Source organism: Rousettus aegyptiacus, unplaced genomic scaffold, assembly GCF_014176215.1.
Source record: "Rousettus aegyptiacus isolate mRouAeg1 unplaced genomic scaffold, mRouAeg1.p scaffold_m13_p_15, whole genome shotgun sequence".
In the NCBI taxonomy this organism is placed as follows: domain Eukaryota; kingdom Metazoa; phylum Chordata; class Mammalia; order Chiroptera; family Pteropodidae; genus Rousettus; species Rousettus aegyptiacus.
Genome location: NW_023416290.1, coordinates 33,672,435 through 33,694,026, shown reverse-complemented (window position 1 = coordinate 33,694,026; position 21,592 = coordinate 33,672,435). Strand labels below are relative to the sequence as shown.

Genomic DNA, 21,592 nt, shown 5'->3' with positions numbered 1-21,592 from the left:
GTGTTGGGTATGTAATAAGAACCCAAATAATGGAGAAAATAAATGAATCCTTCAATGCACAAAGCATATGAAAAGTACTATAAGATCAGAATATAGTAGTATCAGATCTTGTAATAGCTTTTGGCAATTAGAACCAACTTTGGCCCATTCTTATTGACCTAGAGAATAATAAACTCTAAATAACACCCTTATTGAAAACCATCACATAATTTTCCTCCAAAGTTAGCTAAATTTTTCAACAATCAGGTTCTTTATAGAATTTCTAAATTTCTTGGATTTAAAAATAGTGACCATCTAAAAGAGAGGGCCAGTTCTTAATCTAACTTTATTTTCTGAAATAGTTCCCTTTATTCTTACCCCACAGTTATGTGTCCCTGACTCCAGACATTTTTTTTCTATTCCTGTATAGATTTTATACTTTCTATGATACAGTGCCCTATCTGAAATCATGGAGGAATTTAAGAAGAAGAACGTTAATAATTGTACTTATTTATTTTCTTTGAAATATTTGCATTTAGATACAACTTCAGTAGCAGAAGCAAGACACAACCCTAGCATAGGGGAAGGGAGTGTTGGTGGTCTGACTGGCAGTTTGAGTGCAAGTGGAAGCCACATGGATCGAATAGGAACCATTCGAGACAATCTGAGTGAAACAGCCAGCACCATGGCACTAGCTGGAGCCAGTATAACAGGGAGTCTGTCAGGAAGTGCCATGGTAAACTGTTTTAACAGGTAAGAAAAATGTTTTGTTTTGTTTTGTTTTTGCCTTCTGTTAACTGAAGATTATTAACTTCAGGAGAATTTTGAACATAATTATCAACCTGTGTCAGGGTTGAAAACAGTAATATTAAAAATTGAAATTTAGTGGCGAGTAAGGAGATTTTTACTTAGTCGGATTTTCGATCACACAATATGCAGTAAAACCAAGACTAAGGCATGACATTCTGCCAATTTTTTCTCTGCACTTGTCAGACTTTATGTTTGAACCCATGCTGGAGCTGCTTCAGTGGCCACAGTAATGGTAGTGCTTAAGCCTGGACCTGACCTCTGGAGGTGCAGCAGCTGGATGTTAGGAAATGAGGCATTGGTTGAGCCCTGGGGGAGCAGGTAGAGTCAGGACACCCAGGAGTGCATGAACTGAGTGCCAGGGTAATCTGCCTGGGTCCTTTGATGAATTAATGGTTAGTTCATTCTCACTAAGTCTTTTACAACCAGCCATATAGAAAAGGAGGAGAAATTAACGCATTTTTATCTTCTCTTTTTCCTATTTATTCACTATTCTTTACCTTTGTTTATTAGCTGTTTTTTTAATGTAGAGGGAGAGTACATGAATTAAAAGACTTATTGGTTATGCTTATTTTTAGTTTGCTTTTAAACACAAACTTTTAAGTTATAGTGGTGTTTATTATTATGTCTTTTTTAAAGACTCAGGTGTTGAATTTATAGAACCATTTTTAATCTATAGATGCCCAAGATTTTTTGATTTATTATCTGTCACATAGAATGATTTTTAATGTATTTGGATTTTGTGTTTTGCACTGAACATGGCAAGCAAATTGCCACATCCTGAGTGAAAATAATTGCGCATATTTAAGTTAAAATCCTTTATGTACTTTCGTGTCGTCGTTACTAACTTATTTGGCAGACAGCTAATTTTATTTGGATGGCTGGTTCTGTTCAGAAACAAAAAAATAATGTTTATAGTCAATTCTAAAATAGCTTTTGTTACTAGGGCTCTTAACTAAATTACTTAAAGATACATATTATAAGAATACTGATATTGTGTGTATTTTTGGTTTTTATCTGATATCTCTCTCTTTAAGGTTGGAAGTACAAGCAGATGTACAGAAAGAACGGTACAGTCTAAGTGGAGAATCTGGCACGGTCAGCTTGGGAACAGTTAGTGATAATGCCAGCACCAAAGCAATGGCGGGATCCATTCTGAATTCCTACATCCCATTGGACAAGTAAGGAATTATCACTGTCATTAGGCAAAATTATCATGAATAATGGTTATCAACTCTTAGGTTCACTGAGAAAAGAAAATGGTGACATATCAAGAATATGCAAACCTACAGATACAGAAAGTTGCCAGAGGTTGGGAGGAGGGAAGAATGGGAACTAACTGCTAATGAGTTTGAGTTTCTTTTGGGGATGATGAAAAAGGTCTGAAGTTAGATAGTGGTGATTGTCGCACAACTCTAAATACACTGAAAAACCACTGAATTGTATGTTTTAAACAGGTAAATTTATGCAGCTGCTTCTGTTTTTTTTTTAAATTGAAGCATTGTTATAGTCCTTTTATTTCAAGCAGTTGTTTTTAGCAGAATGTATCCTGCATTAATTTGTTCTGATAGCTTTTATATAGCCTTTGAATTTTTCACACCGAAACTCTTCCCCCTTTACTGTCATCTGAATAAAAATCAAAAGGAAGTTAGAAATTTATTTATATTTGTTACTCTTGTGTTCCAGAGAAGGCAACAGTATGGAGGTGCAAGTAGATATCGAATCAAAACCATCCAAGTTCAGGCACAACAGTGGAAGCAGTAGTGTGGAGGATGGCAGTGCTGCCCGAAGTCATCCTGGTGGTTCAAGTGGCTTGCCTGAAGGTAAATCCAGTGCCACCAAGTGGTCCAAAGAAGCAACAGCAGGGAAGAAATCAAAAAGTGGTAAATTAAGGAAAAAGAGTAACATGAAGATAAATGAGACCAGAGAGGACATGGATGCACAGTTGTTAGAACAACAAAGCACAAACTCAAGTGAATTTGAGGCTCCATCACTCAGTGACAGTATGCCATCTGTAGCAGATTCTCACTCTAGTCATTTTTCTGAATTTAGTTGTTCTGACCTAGAAAGCATGAAAACTTCTTGTAGCCATGGCTCCAATGATTATCATGCCCGCTTTGCTACTGTCAACATTCTTCCTGAGGTAGAAAACGACCGTCTGGAAAATTCCCCACATCAATGTAGCATTTCTGTGCTTACCAAAACTGCTTCCTGTTCAGAAGCTCTACAGTTGAATCATATTGCTGAAGAACATGGTAACAATGGAATAAAACCCAGTGTTGATTTATATTTTGGTGATGCACTAAAAGAAACAAATAACAATCACTCACATCAGACAATGGAATTAAAAGTTGCAATTCAGACTGAAATTTAGGCCTATAAATGCTGCAAAATAATTACCACTGAATAACCTTGTTTGGAGCTGGTTGAACTACACATGACTACTTTAAGTTTCAAGTTACCAGCAAATGCCGGGTTACATAATTATAATTCAGATATTTTCTGTGTTCAACAAAGCATTGTGTTTCATGTGGACCTTAATTACCAAACTATGAAATGAAGGCTTTAAAAGTGCATAATTGTAAGGACAATAATTCCTTAGAGAAGTATGATTTGTGCATTTGCCACAAAACATTGCTTTAAGCACATACTCTTGTGTATTTAGATAGAAATTTGGCTTAATTTATAATCAATATAAAATACTAATGCAGTTCTATAGCATTCTTATGGAGAAAACTTGAGGCTTGGTATTAAGTGGTTAGTGACATTTTATTGAAACCACTTAGGGATACTGTTTAAAGAACCTTGCAGGTTACTCACAGTATATGATATCTTTTGTAACATTTGTATTCATAACTGGGCATAAATTTAATTTTTTTCTTCATATGCAATGTGGATATGTAAAGCTTAATGCAGCCCATTTGCTACCATCTGTATACTTAGACACTTTGAGCAAGACTGTGGCAGTTTTTGCACAACTTTGAAATAGAAATACCTGGTACTCTGTATATCTTGTATATTGTTGATGCCATCTTAGAAGAAAAGTAAAAAAGTAGGTAATTAAGTATATTGACAGCACCAAATAAGATAACATAAAACTGCAAAAACAAAATTCCATTAGTTTATAAGTATTGCAAAAAAAGTCACCTTCACTGTGTGGAAGTTTGCACCCCATTTATTCTTGGTGCCTTTGGTATAGACTGGATTTTAAGAGTCTAGTTTTAAGATTTTGCTGTATTTTCCATAATGTCCTCTCTAGCCACCTTGGATTATGTAGAAAAAATACAGGATAGATAAACATAATTATGATTAATAATAACAATGCTGAAAAAGTATTAGCCTACCAAAGACACACTCAGGCTTTAGTAAATAACTTTACATAACCTCAGTTTTTAACACATGTGTATCTTCTCCAATCATGAAATCAAAGTACGGTGCAGAGTTTGTACCAAGTACTAAGGAGGGGTCCATGTATGGCTGGCTTTATTGTCTTTTGCTTTTGTTTATGGAAGATGTTCAGCTTACATAAACAGAAGTTGGCCAAAATACTGCCTGTAATGTTAAATTTCTAAATAATTCACTTAAATAAAACAGGTTAACCTCAATGATAGCAGTTAAAATGTTCCATCTTATGTGTTTCTTTTAAGTATTACCGTTATGGTGCTACTGAGCGTTTTCTTTTGATAAAAAGAAAAATGCCATGGGCTGCAGTCTTCTTCCATCACTTTTTCTCACAGGTCCATTAATATGCTTATAACACTAGTGCTTATTTTATTTGATAATGCTTATTATGGTATTTGTATATTTGTTTGCATTCCAATTTTGTTGAATTGTGTGTAAACTGAATAAATGTAAATACTAATATATTGCTGCCTTATGGTTTGTGTGTAGGTTTTTTTAAAAAATAAGAATGGGAATATTCATTTGCCATATGTTAGTTATTCATAAATACTACAAGCCATTGAGATGATTCTGCATTTAGTCTCAGCCCAGAGAGAAGCATTTGCTGAACTTCTCAACAAAAAATTATTAGAAACCTTTTTCATGTCTAATACCTACCTTTCCTTCAGAAAGAAGCTGCTTTATCCATCAAAATAATTTTTTTTTAAGTAAACTAGTTGGAAAATAAATAGATCTATCAAATTATGAAGAGGTATTATAATTTTCATCTTAACAGAAAAGTAAAAATATCTTTAAAAACTAAGAGATTCTACTCTAGCAACATTAGATTATGAACTAGAGCCATTTAAAATCAAGCTAATAATTGTAATCAAATAATTGTTCTTATTCTCATAGCCTCTATAAAATGCATAGGAGGTTTTCCTGTTACATAGTTAATACTTCATGAAAATAATCTGTATGAATATGTGAACTGCCTTCTTAACATTTCTATAAAAGGCTAAATAAAGATCAAATGGAAAGTTTAATGATTTTAGGAGGAATAAAGCAAAAGCGGTGTTATGTAGGAGGCAAGTGCAGTTACGTTCACCCCATCCCTCTAGTGGTTGTATTCCCCAACCAGTTACCACCTCACTCTCACTTTTTAATGCTCTAAACTTTTCAACTAGATTCAAAAGTTCCTTCATTTTCCAGGAGTTCTTCAAACATGGGTTAATGTAGGACCAAGCCAGATTGTCCTGGAGCTCAACTCTGGAGTAGCCCAGAACAAAAGAACACTCTAAGGTTCAAGAAAGGCCTTCACTCACCAAAATCTTTTAAAACCTTTTGTACTTTGCTTTCTTTAAGGCCTATATGAAAATCACAAGGTAGTGAGAAAGGAGAATACAAAGATTGTAATCGTATTCTCTACTGTTCATTATGTAGAACACCAGTTTAATTGGATTGTCATAAAAGTACAAACTCCCAGCTTCAGAGCACTGAATTAACTTTTTATGTTAAATTCACAGTCACTCATTTTCACTGCAAATTTGGTTTGTTTGTAAATGTGACATGAGCAGAATACCTAAACTCCTGCTCCTTAGATCATTTTGCCTTTCTATTCTGAGTCATCAGAATTCTCAGGGCTATATTTTGTATGGTTCCTTTTAATGGGTTTGTTGTTTCATTAATTTCCTTTATTAAAATATGAGCTATCATTGCTGAAAACCAATATTTACATACTGGTTGGTTTCGAATGCCCAAAATAGTATTCTAAACTTGGAGAGAGTGACAGTATTTTGGTAGCCATCATTTAATAGATGATTGGTGAGAATTTGCAGTTTTTAAACTTAGTTCAAATTTAATCACTATATTTATATGCCAGTCAGAATTTTTTGTGATTTCTCTTTGTTTATTCATTCAACGAAGTAACAAAGTAGATCTGGAGATACAGCATTGTATCAAACAGACACTCTGGCTTCAATAAACTTAAGTTGGGAAAGAGACATAATAAATATATCCATATAGCTTAAAATAATGATGGGTACTATAAAAAATACAGAGTGGGGAATAAAGTGACTAGATGTATTGGGTAGTGCTATTTTATACAGGGAAAACCGGGAGGGTCTCTTCTTAGATGACATTTACGCAAAGATCTGAAGGAAGTGAGAGAAGAACTATGTAGACACGCCTAATAGATGAGCATTCCAAATAGTGATCTCCCAGGTGAATTAATGGACAAGTTAAACATCAGTCTTAAAAATTTTTTGATATTTAGTAAAGCGAGTCTGCCACTTTTTCTTAAAGAGTGTCTTGACTATTCTTGGCACTGTACATTTTCATAAACATTTTAGAATAACCTTGTTGAGTCTACCAGTTTTGAATGGAACTCCATTGAATCTATAATTATCCTATAAAGGTCTTTCATATCTTTTATTAAATTTTTTTTCAGGTACTTGATTTTTTTTTAGATGTCATTTTCTGTTTGTTATAATACTATATAGAAATACAGCTGATTTTTGTGTAATTTATATCTGGAATATTATTTTTGGAATTCTAATGGTTTATCTCTAGATTATTAGATATTTCTATACATAATCATCTGTGACTAATTTAACAAAATTTTTACAGTGCTTTGAAGTGTCACTTTTTATGTACCTTTAAAATGTTAACTTACTCTTCAAAACAACTCTATGAAGGACATACTCATTATCCCCATTTTATAGATGAGAAACTGAGGCACAGAGTTAACTACTTTGCCCAGAGTAACATAGCTGGCAAGTAGTAGAGCTAGGATTCAAACTGTTTTGTTTCTTCCTCTTTAATCTTTACATCATATATTTCTTTTTTTAACCATTTGCATTGGTTAGGACTTCAAATGTACAGTGCTGAATAGTGGTGGTTATGGGGCATAACTCTTAGTTTTATAAGAGTTTTTACCCTAATATATTGAAATTTTTTGCTGCTGTTTAGCAGGAGGGGGGCATCTGCCATATAATTATGGTTTATTTATTTATTAATATGGCGAATTTGATTTTTCAACTATTAAACTAACTTCCTAAGATAACCTTCAATATCAGAGTGAGTAAGACTGGAATTATGCCTTCCTGGACTGTTTGGCAGAAATTGCTGTTAAGGTTGTCTGGGCCTTTTGAATTGTTTATTTTTTTTTTTCATTTTTTTTATTTCAAGTATACCACTTGAAATATATAGTTTATGAAATAATCCCCCGATTGTTCTTTTTCTCCTCTGGCTCTCTACCTAGCCAAGGCATTAATGCTAACTGCATTTCCTATGCCATGCTCCCATCCCTGTGACCATCTAACAACTACTAATTTGTACTTCTTTAACTCTTCACTCCATCATCCCAGCCCCCCAACCCCCTCCCCTCTGGCCGTCACCAGATTGTCCTCTATATTTGTGAATCTGTTTTTGATTAGTTTGGTTTTTTTGTTCCTTAGACTCCACATATAAATGAAATCATATGGTATTTATCTTTGTCTTATTTCACTCAGCATAATAACTTTTAGTTCTATTCATGGCATTGCAAATGGTAGGATTTCATTTTTTTTTAATGGCTGAATAATATTCCATTGTGCATATGAATTATAACTTCTTGATCCAATCATCTGTTGATGGGCATTTAGGTTGCGTCCATATCTTGGCTATTGTAAATTGTGCTGCCATGAATATTGGGATGCATAGATCTTCACAAATTTTTTTTTTTAATTTTTGAGAAACCTTCATACTGTATTCCATAGCATCTGTACCAATTTGTAATCCCACCAATAATATATGAGGGTTCGCTTTTCTCCACATCCTCGCGAACACTTGTTGTTCTTTCATTTATTGATGATAGCCATTCTGACAGGTATGAGGTGATATTGCGGTTTTAATTTTCATTTCTCTGATGATTAGTGACCTAGAGCATCTTTTCATATGTCTATTGGCCATCTGTAGTTCCTCTTTGGAGGATTTTTGTATCAATGTTCACAAGAGATATCAGCCTATATTTTATTTTTTTGTAATGTCTTTGGTTTTGAAATCAAGGTAATGGTGGCCTCATAAAAGGAATTAGGGAGCTTTCTCTCCTCTTGAATTTTTGGGAATAGTTTGAGAAGAATAGGTGTTAATTCTTTGAATGTTTGATAAAATTCTCCTATGAAGACTTCTGGTCCAGGATTTGTTTTTGGGGGAGGTTTTTGATTACTGATTCTATTTTGGTGGTGGTAATTGGTCAGTTCAGATTTTCTGTTTGTTCTTGACTCAGCCTTGGGAGTTTATATGTTTCTAGGAATGTATCCATTTCTTTCAGATTGTCCAATTTGTTGGTTGGTATATGATTACTGTTAGTATTTTCTTAAGATCCTTAGCATTTCTGTGGATTCTGTAGTTATTTCTTTTCTTTCATTTCCGATCCTATTTTCTTGAGTCATCTCTTTTCCCTGATGAGTCTGTTTGAAGGTTTATCAATTTTATCATTTCAAAGAACCAGCTCTTGGTTTCATTAATCTTTTGTATTGTTTTTCTAGGCACTATTTTGTTTATTTCCGCTCTGATCTTTATTATTTCCTTCCTTCTGTTCACTTTGGGTTTGTTTGCTGTTCTTTTTCTAGTTCTTTTAAGCGTAAGGTTAGATTGTTTATTTGAGCTTTTTCTTGCTTCTTGTTTCTAATTTCTCTCTTAGGACCGCTTTTGCCGTGTCCCATGTATTTTGAGTTGTTGTGTCTTCATTTTCATTTGTCTCTAGGTACCTTTTGATTCCTTCCTTGATCTCATTGTTAACCACCTCATTGGTTAGTAACATGTTTTTAGCTTCCATTGTGTTTGTGTATTTCCACTTTTTTTCTTGTAGTTGATTTCTAGTTTCATATCATTGTGATCAGAGAAGACAATAGATATTATTTCAGTCTTCTTAAATTTATTGAGACTTGTTTTGTGTCCTAATGTGGTCTATCCTTGAAAATGTTCCATGTGCCTTTGAGAAGAATGTGTATTTTGCTGCTTTGGGGTAAAATGCTCTGAAAATATCTATCCATCTTGTCTAGTGTGTCTGTTAGGCCTGTTGTTTCCTTATTGATTTTTTGCCTGGAGGATCTGTCTGTCCATTGGTGTCAAAGGAGTGTAAAAGTCTCCTACTATGAGTGTGTTACCGTTGATCTCTCCTTTTATGTCAGTCAATAATTGCTTTATGTATGTAGGTGCTCCTGTGTTGGGTGCATTTATGTTTACTAGGGTTATGGATCCCTTTATCATTACGCAATGCCCTTCTATGTCTCTTATTATAGCCTTTGTTTTAAAGTCTATTTTATATGATAATAAGTATTGCTACCCCAGCTTTTTTTTTTTCCCCCATTTCTATTAGCATGAAATATCTTTTCCCATCCCTTTACTTTCAGCCTGTGAGTGTCAGTTGATCTGAGCTGGTTCTCTTGTAGACAGCATATGCACAGGTCTTGTTTTCTTATCCACTTGGCTACCCTGTGTCTTTTGATTGAAGCATTTAATCTATTTACATTTAAAGTGACTACTGATAGGTATATAGTTACTACCATTTTATTATTCATATGTGTGTTTTCTATTTTCTTTTTTTACCTCTTTTAGCAGAAGTTCCATTAACATTTCTTGTAACACTGGCTTCTTGGTGATGAACTCCTCAAGCTTTTCCCTCTCTGGGAAGCTCTTTATCTTGCCTTCCATTTTAATTGAAAGCCTTACTGGATAGAGTATTTATGATTGTAGATTCTTGTGTTCCATAACTTTTAATATTTTTTGCCAGTCCCTTCTGGCCTGCAAAATTTCCTTTGAAAAATCAGCAGACATTCTTATGGGGGTGCCCTTGTAAGCTGCCTTTCTCTTGCTGCTTTTAAAAGTCTCTCTTTGTCTTTGACCTTTAGCATTTTAATTATGATGTGTCTTGGTGTGAGTCTATTTGAATTCCCCTTGTTTGTGACTCTTTGTGCTTCCTGAATTTATATGTCTAATTCCTTTGCCAGGTTAGGGAAATTTTCTGTCATTATTTCTTCAAATAGAGTCTCAATCCCTTGCCCTTTCTCTTCTTCAGGTACCCCTATGATCCGGATATTGTTACGCTTCATGTTGTCCCAGAAGTCTCTTAAACTATCCTCATTTTTTAAAATTCTTGTATTGTTGCTCTGATTGGGTGTATCTTGCTACCTTGTCTTCCAATTTGCCGATTTGATCTGCTTCATCCAATCTACTGTTGAATCCTTCTAGTATATTCTTCATTTCTGTCTGGTTCTCTTTTATGGTTTTTATGTCTTTTTTTTATGTTTACTGTCTCTCTGTTGAGGTTCTCAGGGTGCTCATCCGTTCTCCTCCTAAGTTCACTGAGCATCCTTATAACCATTATTTTGAATTCTAGCTCTAGTAGTTTGCTTGCCTCCATTTCAATTAGCTTACTTTCTGGAGTTTTCTCCTATTGTTTCATTTGTGGCATGTTTCTTTGTGTTCTCATTTTATTAGCCTCTCTGTGTTCATTTCTATGTGTCAGGAATATTTTTTGTCTCTCAGCCTTGGCCAGATGGCCTATGTGGAAGGTGTCCTGTGTGGCCCAGTGGTGCACTCTCCCTGATCCCCTATGCTGGGTGCTCTGCACATGATCTCTGTGTGGGTTGTGTGTGATCTTCTGTTGTTGCCAAGCCTTTACTGTCGTTAGTACATCAGTGGATGGGATTAACACTCAGGCTAGTTGTGGGAACTGGCTGCACCGCAGGGTAAGAGTTGCTGTGGGGGTGCTGACCCCACTGAATGGGATTTGCCCTAGGAGGCTTGTGTACTTGTTGAAACCACTCTTTGTATGTATCTCTAATGGGGCTAGTCACGATTTGCTCTGTTGTGGTTTTCTGCAATTTCTGTGTCTGCATGTTCCCACAGTAGTCACAGATGACAGGGAGATAAGCTACTCTCTGGGGCAGTCCCACAGACCCTTCCAATCCCCTCAAGAGATATTGCAGCATGTACAGGCAGCAGTGGTCTGCCCACAACTGTTTTCCCCGAAATGCACTCACTGCCCTAGCCAGGATCTGTTGCCTGTACAGAATGTGTAACCCCAGAGCCAAGCAGGGCACGGGAGGCTGCCTGTCAGTGGACTGCAGGCACTTTGTGGCTTGGGTAAAGCAGGATCTCAGGGAGACAGGCCAGTACAGCCTCGGTTTTGCTGCAACTTCTGTGCCCGACATTCCTGCTGTAGATACAGATCGCAGTGATACCAGCTGCCATCTGGGACAGTCCCACAGACTTCTGTACTCCCTAGACACAATATTGCAGCTCTTGCCAGCAGCAGAGGTCTATCTGCAGCTGGCCTCCCCGCAGTGCCTGACCTGAGTGTGTTTGTTCACTGTCAATGGGCTGCCTGAGGCATTTTGTGCATTGGGTGGGGCAGGATTTCAGGGTGACGATGGCTATCAGAACAATACAGCCTCAGTCTTGCTGCAACTTTAATTTTCCCACAGAAGTCCAGATCACAGCAAAACCAGCTGCTGTCTAGGACTGGTCCACAGATCCCCAAGATCCACCCAAGTTCGTGTTGGCAGCAGTGATCTGCCTGAAACTGTTTCTAAAACGGAAATGCACATAGAGCTGGTAGCCAGCTGTGAATGTTTGGCCGGTAATCAGTGCAGGGCTTGGGAACCATCCAGCAACCAAAGCCTCAGGCAAGCTGCAGGTTGGGTGGGGCGTGCTGATCTCAGGCCAGCGCTTCCTAATAGCCCTGAGGGAGCTGGCAGTGGTCTATAGATTGCCCGGTAGGGGCCCTGACTAAGGCACACTGGTGCTGCCCATCCAGTCCTTGTTCTGAAACCAGGTAATGCAGACTCTCTTGGCATAAATCTGTGCGAGCCTCTGACCCCCCACTGGTGTCCCAGGTGAGTGTCCACATGTCAGAAAGCCAGTGCACAGGTCCTTCAAAGGAGCATCTAGAGTTTCAGTCTCCTTCTGGCTCACCCAGATGGCCAGAATCCCCTCTGGTTTTTACAGTTGGAGTTATTGGGGACTCCTCTTCCTTGGGCTGGCATCCCGGGCTGGGGCCCTCCAAAATGTGGCCAAGACCCCCCTCTCCTTCAGGGGGGCCTCTGCAGCCTCGCTGTCCCTCCTGGTGTTCCTCCACTTGCAGGAGTGGGTCCAGCCCGATTCAAGATTTTGCCCTTCCTACCGGCTTCAATATGGCTTCTTTATAATATCAGATGTACATATTATGGTCAGCTAGCTGGTCTTCAGGTGATTCTTCACGTTGATTATTTTATAATTTGGCTGTAATTTCAATGTGGACCTTGGAGGAGTCGAACCCTGCTTTTTGACTTGTTTGGTATTTTTAATACCACAGAAAGCCAGACTTTTAGGGCTAGTTATCATATATATAATATGAGCAGTAAAGAATGGCAAATTCTTCCCTGTAAGAGTTTACTAATCCTAGAATATGTCAATTTTGCCAGCTCTGTGGTGACAACTAGCATTGGAGCACCTGTTTCTGTTGTCACTTGTCCTGCGTGAAGGAAGTAAAACTTAGATACTTCACAACCCATGTATACCAGGTGCCTCCAAATTTGAATTCAGGGTACTGGGAAAACAAATCTTAAAAAGAAAAGAGACTGGAGGCTCCTGAGAGCAAGGACCTTTTCCTTTTTGTGTAAGTATGTACTTAATAAGTACTTTATTTGAAGAGGGAATTGAGCATAAGCTAGCTATGATGGGACAGAATAACTGAGCAAAGGGAATGAGAGTGTGGTGGACTTAGGCCTCGGAATTGGTGGCCAGTCACTTCATTGCATTGAATGCTACAGCAAGTTGCTTGAAACAAGAGTGGCTAAAAAGGTAGTCAAATTTTAACAAAGTTTTATACCAAAATGCTACTTTACAAATATTCTAAGATGTATGACAGCCACTGGAACATGATTTTTCAGGTTAGTGTAGCTAAGGCGTTTTAATTGTGCTTTTGGGGGGGGGGGAGCTCTTTTTATTGTTTAGTTATTTAAGGGAAATGTAATACTTTCAGCTAAATAAATTGTTGCTTTATGGATAATATGTGAAATATGTTTTTTTTACTTTTATTAATTTAATTTTATTATTAGATTCAAGTATACAGTACATTGGTTAGACATTTATATAGTTTATGAAATGATCCCCCTGATTATCTTCCCTCTGGCTCTGCACACAGCCATTACTTTACTGCTGTCTGCATTCCCTATGCCGTGCTCTGCATCCCCGTGACCCTCTATACTAATATGTACCTCTTTAACCCTTCACCGCTTTCTCCCACCCCACCACCCACCTCCCCTCTGGCCATCACCTGATTGTCCTCTATTTTTGTAAGTCTGTTTTCGATGAGTTTCTTCCTCTTCCTCCTCCTCTCCTCTTCCTCTTCCTCTTCCTCTTCCTCTTCCTCCTCCTCTTCCTCTTCCTCTTCCTCTTCCTCCTCCTCCTCCCCCTCCCCCTCCCCCTCCCCCTCCCCCTCCCCCTCCCCCTCCCCCTCCCTTCTCCTCCCTTTTCCTTCCTTCTCCTTCCTTTTCTCCTTCCTCTTCTTCTCTTCCTCCTCCTCCTTTTTTTGTAGCAAACTGATGTTTTAAAGACAATTACTATTGAGAGTTTATGAACAAAAGAATTTATTTCCCCCTTTTTTTTGGCTCCCTCTTTGTCTTCTCTTACTCTTCCCACATTACGTTTCCTCATAACCAATGCAAATGACCAAGTATGTATGATAATACAGTTTTTTCGGTGCATGTAATCACACAATGTGTAGATAGATAGATAGATAGATAGATAGATAGATAGATAGATAGATAGATTTGATTTTTTTTTGTAATATCTTACAGAAATCAGTCCAAGTCAACTGATATAGCTCTAGTTCATTCTTTTTATTTTTTATTTTTATTTTTTTATGTGCCGAGTAATATTCAAAGATCTACATATATTATCTCATAGCTTTTTCAAAAATTGAGATACAATTCACACCAAACCACTCACTCTTTTAAACTGTACAATTCAGTTGTTTTAGTATATCTACAAGGTTGTGCAACCATCAACACTATTTAATTCCACAATATTTTCATCATTCTAAAAAGTAAACCCATAGCCATTAGTTCCTGCTCTCCCTGTTCCCAGCCCTGGCAACCACTAATCTACTTTCTGTCTCTACTGAATTGCCTATTCTTGACATTTCACATGCAAATGTGGCATAATGTTTTCAAGATTAATCCATGTTGTAACATGTATCAATACTTGTTTTTAATTCCATTGTATGAATATACTACTTTTGTTTATTCATTCGTCAGTTGATGGACATATGCATTGTTTCTACTTTTTGACTATTGGGCATGAGACTATGAACACTCATACACAAGTTTTTGTATGAACATATATTTTCAATTCTTTTAAGTAGCTCCCTAGAGTAGAATTGCAAGGTAATATGGCAACTCTACATCCAACTTTTTGAGAAACTGCCAAATAGTGACCACACCATTTTACATTCTCAATAGGAATCCTTGAGGGTTCCAATTTCTTCACATTCCCATCGATGTTTGTAATCGTCTATCTTTTTTATTATAGCCATCCTCATGTGTATGAAATGCTATGAGGATGGCTCATTTCATTTGCTTTTCCCTAATGACTGATGATATTAAGCACCTTTTTATGTGTTTATTGAACATTTGCATATTTTTTTACATCTTCTTTAAAGATCATGTTTTTCTAATCCATTCTGCCAAACCCAGCCTTTCAGTTAGTGTTTAATCCATTTACACTTAATGTAATAATGATAAGCTAGGGTTTTTTTTTTTTTTTTTTGGTATCGAAAGAGATAAATTCTTTTTTTTTAATTAATTTATTTATGGCAACATTGGTTAACAAAAGCTGGTAAGTTTCAGCTGTACATTTTAACAGTAAGGCATGTATATATTTACATTGCGTGTTCACCTCCCTCTGTTAGATTTCTTTTTGTCACCACATAATTGACCCCTTTTACCTAATCTACTTCCCCATTCCCCTCTACCCTTTGGTAACTATTAGTCTATTGTCCATGTCTGTGAGTCTCTGTTTGTCCTGTTTGTTTGTTGCTTTTAGGGTTATATTTCACATATAAGTAATATCATGTGGTTTTCAACTTTTTCTGTCTGGCTTATTTCGCTTAGCATGATCATCTTGAGCCATCCATGTTGTTGCAAATGGCAGCATTTCATCTCTTCTTATGGCTGAGTAATATTCCATTGTATATATGTACCACAGCTTCTTTAGCCAATCATCTATCGTAGGACACTTCAGTTGCTTCCATGTCCTGGCCACTATGAATAATGATGCTATGAACATCGGTGTGCAAATATCTTTTCAGATGTAAGTTTTCAAGTCTTTGGGGTAAATACCCAGTAGAGGGATTGCTGGATCATACGGTAGATCAATTCAAGATTTGAGGAAACTCCATACTGTTTTTCATAGTGGCCGTACCAATTTGCAGTCCCACCAGTAGTGTATCAGGGTTCCTTTTTCTCTACATCCTCTCCAGCATTTGTTATTACTTATTCTCATGATTACAGCTATTCTAACAGACGTGAGATGGTATCTCATTATAGTTCTGATTTGCATTTCCCTAATAGCAAGCAATGTTGAGCATCTTTTCAAATATTTGTTGGCCATTTGTATGTCCTCTAGGAAGAAGTGTCTGTTCAGGTCCTCTGCCCATTTTTTGATTGGATTGATTGTTTTTTGTTGTTGTTGTTGTTATTAAGTCGTATGAGTTCTTTGTATATTTTGGATATTAGGCCCTTATCAGAGGTGTTGCTAGCAAATATATTTTCCCATTCAGATGGTTGTCTCTTTGCCTCGTTGATGGTTTCTTTTGCTGTGCAGTTTCCTTTTAGTTTGATGTAGTCCCGTTCATTTATTTTAGCTTTTACTTCTCTTGCCTTTGAGGTCAAATTCATAAAGTCCTCTTTAAGTCCAAGGTACTTGAGTGTAGTTCCTATATTTTATTCTATGCATTTTCTTTTTTCAGGTCTTATATTCAGGTCCTTAATCCATTTTAAGTTAATTTTGGTGCATGGTGATAGACAACAGTCTAGTTTCATTCTTTTACAGGTGGCTTTTCAGTTTTCCCAGCACCATTTATTGAAGAGGCTCTCCTTTCTCCACTGTATGTTTTTGGGTTTTTTGTCAAAAATTATTTCCCCATATAAATATGGTTTTACTTCTGGACTCTCGATTCTATTCCACTGGTTCATGTGTCTGTTTTGCTGCCAATATCTTGCCATTTTGATTATTGTCACTTTGTAGTCTAATTTGAAGTCGGGCAGAGTGATGCCTCCAGCCTCATTCTTTTTCCTCTGGATGGCTTTGGCAATTCAAGGACTTTTGTGCTTCCATACAAATCTGATGATTTTTTTGTTCCATTTCTTTTAAAAAATGCCAATGGGATTTTGATGGGGATTGCATTAAATCTGTATAATACTTTAGGTAATATGGTCATTTTAACTATGTTGATTCTTCCAATTCAAGAACACAGAATATCTTTCCATTTCTTTATATCTTCTTCGATTTCTTTCAATAGGGTCTTGTAGTTTCATTATACAGATCTTTCACACGTTTCATTAAATTTATTTCTAGATATTTTATTATTTTTGTTGCAAGTGCAAAAGGAATTATTTTTTCCACTTCTTTTTCTGACACTTCATTAGAGTATAGGAAAGCTATGGATTTTTGAACATTGATTTTGTATCCAGAAACTTTACTGTATTTGCTTATTGTTTCTAGTAGTGTTCTTGTGGAGTCTTTAGGGTTTTCTATATAGGGAATTGTGTCATCTGCAAATAATGAGAGCCTGACTTCTTCGTTTCCTATTTGGATGGCTTTTATATCTTTCTCTTGTCTGATTGCACTGACTAGGACCTCCAATGTTATATTGAATAACAGAGATGATAGTCGACAATGTTGCCTTGCTCCTGACCTTAGAGGAAAGGTTTTTAGTTTTTCACCATTAAGTGTAATGTTGGCTGAGGGTTTGTCGTAGGTGGCCTTTATTATGTTAAGGTACTTTTCTTCTGTATTGATTTTGTTAAGTGTTTTGATCGTAAATGGATGCTGTATCTTGTTGAAGGTTTTTTCTGCATCTATTAATATGATCCTATGATTCTTATTTTTCAATTTGTTTATTCTATTTGTGTATGTTGAACCATTTCTGTGCCTTTGGGATGAAGCCTATTCGATTGTGGTGTATAATCTTTTTAATATGTTGCTGTATTTGGTTCACTAGTATTTTATTTAGGATTTTTGTATCTATGTTCATGAGATATTGGTCTGTAGTTTTCTTTTTTTGTGTTATCTGTACCAGGTTTTGGTATCGGGGTAATATTGGCTTCATAAAATGAGTTGGGAAGTGTTGCCTCCTCTTCGATTTTTTGGAAGAGTTTGAGGAAAATAGGTGTTAAACTTCTTTGAATGTTTAGTAGAATTCACTGGTGAAGCCATTCAGTCCTGGACTTTTACTTTTTGGTAGGTTTTTGATGATTGTTTCGATTTCCATACTGCTAATCGGTCTATTAAGATTTTCCAGTTCTTCTTGATTCAGTCTAGGAAGACTGTATTTTCTAAGTACTGGTCCATTTCTTCTAGGTTATTAAATTTGGTGTTATATACTTTTTCATAGTATTCTTATATGATCCTTTGTATTTCTGTGATATCAGTCATAATTTCCTCTCTTTCATTCCTAATTTTGTTTATTTGAGTCTTTTCTCTTTTTTCTTCAGTCAGTCTAGCCAGGGGTTTGTCGATTTTACTAACCTTCTCAAAAAACCAGCTCTTTGTTGCATTTATTTTTTCTATCAATTTTTTTCTTCAATTTTATTTATTTCTGCTCCAATTTTGATTATTTCTTTCCTTCTACTGACTTTAGGCTTCATTTGTTCTTCCTTTTCTAGTTTTTTTAGATGAAGAGTTAACTTGTTTATTTGGGCTTGTTCTTGTTTTTGGAGATAGACCTGCAATGATATGAACTTTCCTCTTGTGATTGTTTTTGCCATGTCCCAAAAGTTTTGATATGTTGTACTATCATTATCATTCATTTCTATGTATCTCTTCAACTCTCTTTTTATTCCTTCTCTGACCAAGTTATTCTTCAGTAGCATGTTGTTTGATCTCCATGTATTTGTGGTTCTTCCTGCTTTCTTTTTGCAGCTGATCTCTAGTTTCAGAGCATTATGATCAGAGAATATGGTTGGTATGATTTCAATCCTCTTACATTTGTTGAGGCTGTCCCTGTGTCCCAGTATGTGGTCACCCCTTGAGAATGTTCCAAGTGCACTAGAGAAGAATGTATAAGCAGCTTTTTTGGGATAGAAGGCTCTGAAAATGTTCATTACATCCAGTTGGTCTAATGTGTCATTTAAGGATGTTAATTTTTATTGATTTTCTGTTTGGATGATCTGTCCATATCCGACAGTGGGGTATTTAGGTCCCCTATTACGATAGTGTTTCGGTCTGTTTCTCTCTTTAGTTCTGTCTGTAATTGCTTTACATATTTCAGGGATCCCTGATTAGGAGCATAGATATAAGTATTATGTCTTCTTGGTGCATAATTCCCTTTATCATCATGAAGTGTCCCTCAGTATCTTTCTTTACATTTTTTTTATTTTGAAGTCTATTTCATTCGATATTAGTACTGCTACTCTTGCTTTTCTTTGAATGCCATTTGCTTGAAATATCATTTTCCACTCTTTCACTTTGAGTCTATTTTTGTCTTTGGAGCTGAGATGTGTCTCCTGGAGGCAGCATATGGTTGGGTTTTCTTTTTGATCCATTCTGAAATGCTGTGCCTTTTTATTGGTGAGTTCAGTCCATTTACATTCAAGGTCATTATTGAAATATGAGGTCTTCTTACAATCATTTTATCTTTTGCTTTCTGGTAGCTCAGTGTTTCCATTGCTTCCTTGTCATTATGTGTCTGTTTTTTGTATTTTGGTTGGGTTCTTTGGGTTTTCCCTCTGGGCCTTCTTGTCTTATGTTATATACTTCAGTTCTAAATCTTTGACGTGTGGTTATCTTTACAAATATGTAACTAATAGTTATATATATGCAGTTGTCCATTTTCTTCTACATGTTCCTAATCTCCATTTCCCTTTGCGAATTTGGATAGTCGAATTTGGATCATTGTTGTCTCAGTTTGTCTCTATGAATGCTGACCATTCATTACTATCTTGCTATAGCAATTCTCTTCTCATTGTTTAAGCTTAAAATGCCCTGTTCTTAGTAAGGGTTGCACTCATCTGCTTCTATCTGCCTGCTAGTCACCTTAGTTCTCATTATGTATTTTTTTGTCATTTTGTTTTAGGTGAGCTGGCCCCTTTCACTATTTCCTGTAATGCAGGCCTCTCAGTGCCCAATTCTCTCAATTTTTGTATGTCTGGAAAGGTCTTTATTTCTCCTTCATATCTAAAGGAGAGCTTAGCTGGATACATTATTCTTAGCTGGTTCCTTTCATTTAATAGTTTGAATATTTGATTTTACTTTTTTCTGGCTTGTAAGGTTTGTGCTGAGAAGTCCAATGATAATCTAATGGGTTTTCCTTTATAGGTTACCATCTTCTTTTCCCTGGGTGCCCTAAGAATTCTGTCTTTGTCGTTGATTTTTTATAATTTTAATGCAATATGTCTTGGTGAAGGCCTTTTTGGGTTGAGATAATTGGGTGTTCTGTTGACTTCTTGAATTCCAAGCTCCAGCTCATTCTTTAGATTTGGGAAACTCTCATCAACTATTTGTCCGAATATGCTTTCTAATTCCTGCTCCTTTTCCTCGCCTTCGAGAATTCCCATTATTCTTATGTTTCCTCTCCTAATGGTATCAGCTAGTTCTTGTATTTCTCTTTAATTATTTTTAATTCTTTGGTTTCTCTCTTCTTCCTCCCGATTTATTTCTAGATTTCTGTCTTTGATATCATTGATCCTTTCCTCCATTTGGTCGACTCTATTTCCCAAGCTTGCTGTTTCATTTTTCAACTCTTGTAGTGTGTTCTTCATCTCCAGAAGTTCTATTTGGTCCTTTTTGAGGGTTTTAATCTCCTTGCTAAAGAACTCATTCTGCTCATCTAGCTGTTTTTTTCAGTTCCTGAAATTGTTGTTATGAATTGTTTTGAATCTCATTGAACTTTTTCAGAAGCACCATCCTGAATTCTCTGTCATTTAAGGTGCATATTTCTCTGTAAGCTTATTTTCTGGAGATTTTTCTCTTTCTTTTTGAGATGCCTTGTCACCTTGGTTGTTCATGGTGTTTAATGGACTATTTCTCCACTTGAACATTAATGGGAATGTATTCTGTTTTTTTTTTCCACAAAGAATATTGACCATACAAAGGTCTTTCTTTAGCCTGTTGCAAAGAAGGCATTTTTCTTTTGGTTTCTAGTAGGTGGCGTCTAATCCTCTTAGCTCCCTGCTTTATACAGTCTTAATACCTATTTTCTCTTATAGATATTCAATCATTCTTGCTACACTCAGTCTCAGTCCCTGTCAGTGTTAGTGGCAGTTTCAGTAGCATTAGCTCAGATTCCCTTGGGGCTCCGCAGTGTTCGATCTCCAAGGGTATGGGGGGAAGAGCCTTTTGGGTTGGGGATTGAGGGTTGGGGGCTGCAGCTCAGCCTTGTGTTTTGCAACCACAGCTAGTAATAATCAACTGTTGTTTCTCTGCCAAACCAAATTCTCTGCCATCCTCACTTCTCTGCTTTCTCCCCTGATGCCTGGGTCTTGCCATTGCCGCGTGGGGCTCTCGGTTCTCCAGGCAGGCTGTTCAGGGAACTTGCTGCACTTTCTCCCCTCACCCTCCTCCTGCAGAGAGCTCGGGCCACGAGAGGCAGCTTCATTGCTTCTCATAGTCCACCACCCGACACCCAGGGTTCTGACCTGTGGTAGTTCTTATGTACAAATCCCACGCTAAGACGTGCTGGTGTGCAGTTTGGGTGTTATTTTTGTTGAGTTTTAGATGTTCGGCTTATTGTTTCAAGAGGAGAAATCCAGGAATGTCTCTAACTCTGCCATGTTTCTGATGTCACTCCCAGTTCATTCTTTTTAAAGGCTCCATATTGATAGCTGTTTACTTGGTGTCTCTTTTTTTCTTTTTTCTTTTTCCCATTACAACAAAACACTGTAAGAAATATCCTCATACATAAGTCTGTATTTCCTGGTAGTTATAATTATGAGAAATAGATTTGTGGAAATCAAGTGGCTAGGTTGAAACACATATGGATTTTTAAATTTAACAAGGTTATCAGATTGCCTTCCAAAGAAGGCTGTCACAATTTCCTATTCCACTGATAATGAGTCCCCTTTCCCTGCATTCCACCAACAATAGATATTAGAGCTATATAGTTCTCACAAGATTGTTGGATGTAAAGTAATATCTACTACCAAATTTCACATATCCCTGACCACTAGTAAATTTC

At 36.6% G+C, this 21,592-nt stretch overlaps 1 protein-coding gene across 5 annotated transcripts in view; it reads left to right on the top strand.

Moving 5' to 3' along the window:
• The window catches only part of RNF19A (ring finger protein 19A, RBR E3 ubiquitin protein ligase), a 57,224-nt gene extending 52,572 nt beyond the window's left edge, over positions 1-4,652 (top strand). For 4 of the 5 annotated variants that reach the window (XM_016129768.2, XM_016129770.2, XM_016129769.2 and 1 more), the window contains 3 exons: positions 519-732; positions 1,824-1,967; positions 2,473-4,406. In XM_016129768.2, the coding sequence (XP_015985254.2) occupies positions 519-732; positions 1,824-1,967; positions 2,473-3,160 (1,046 nt within the window). In that variant the 3' untranslated portion in view covers positions 3,161-4,406. Of the gene's footprint in view, positions 1-518; positions 733-1,823; positions 1,968-2,472 lie in introns of all 5 variants that reach the window. The other variant, XM_016129771.2, reaches the window with a different exon arrangement.
• Positions 4,653-21,592: the final 16,940 nt, after the last annotated feature.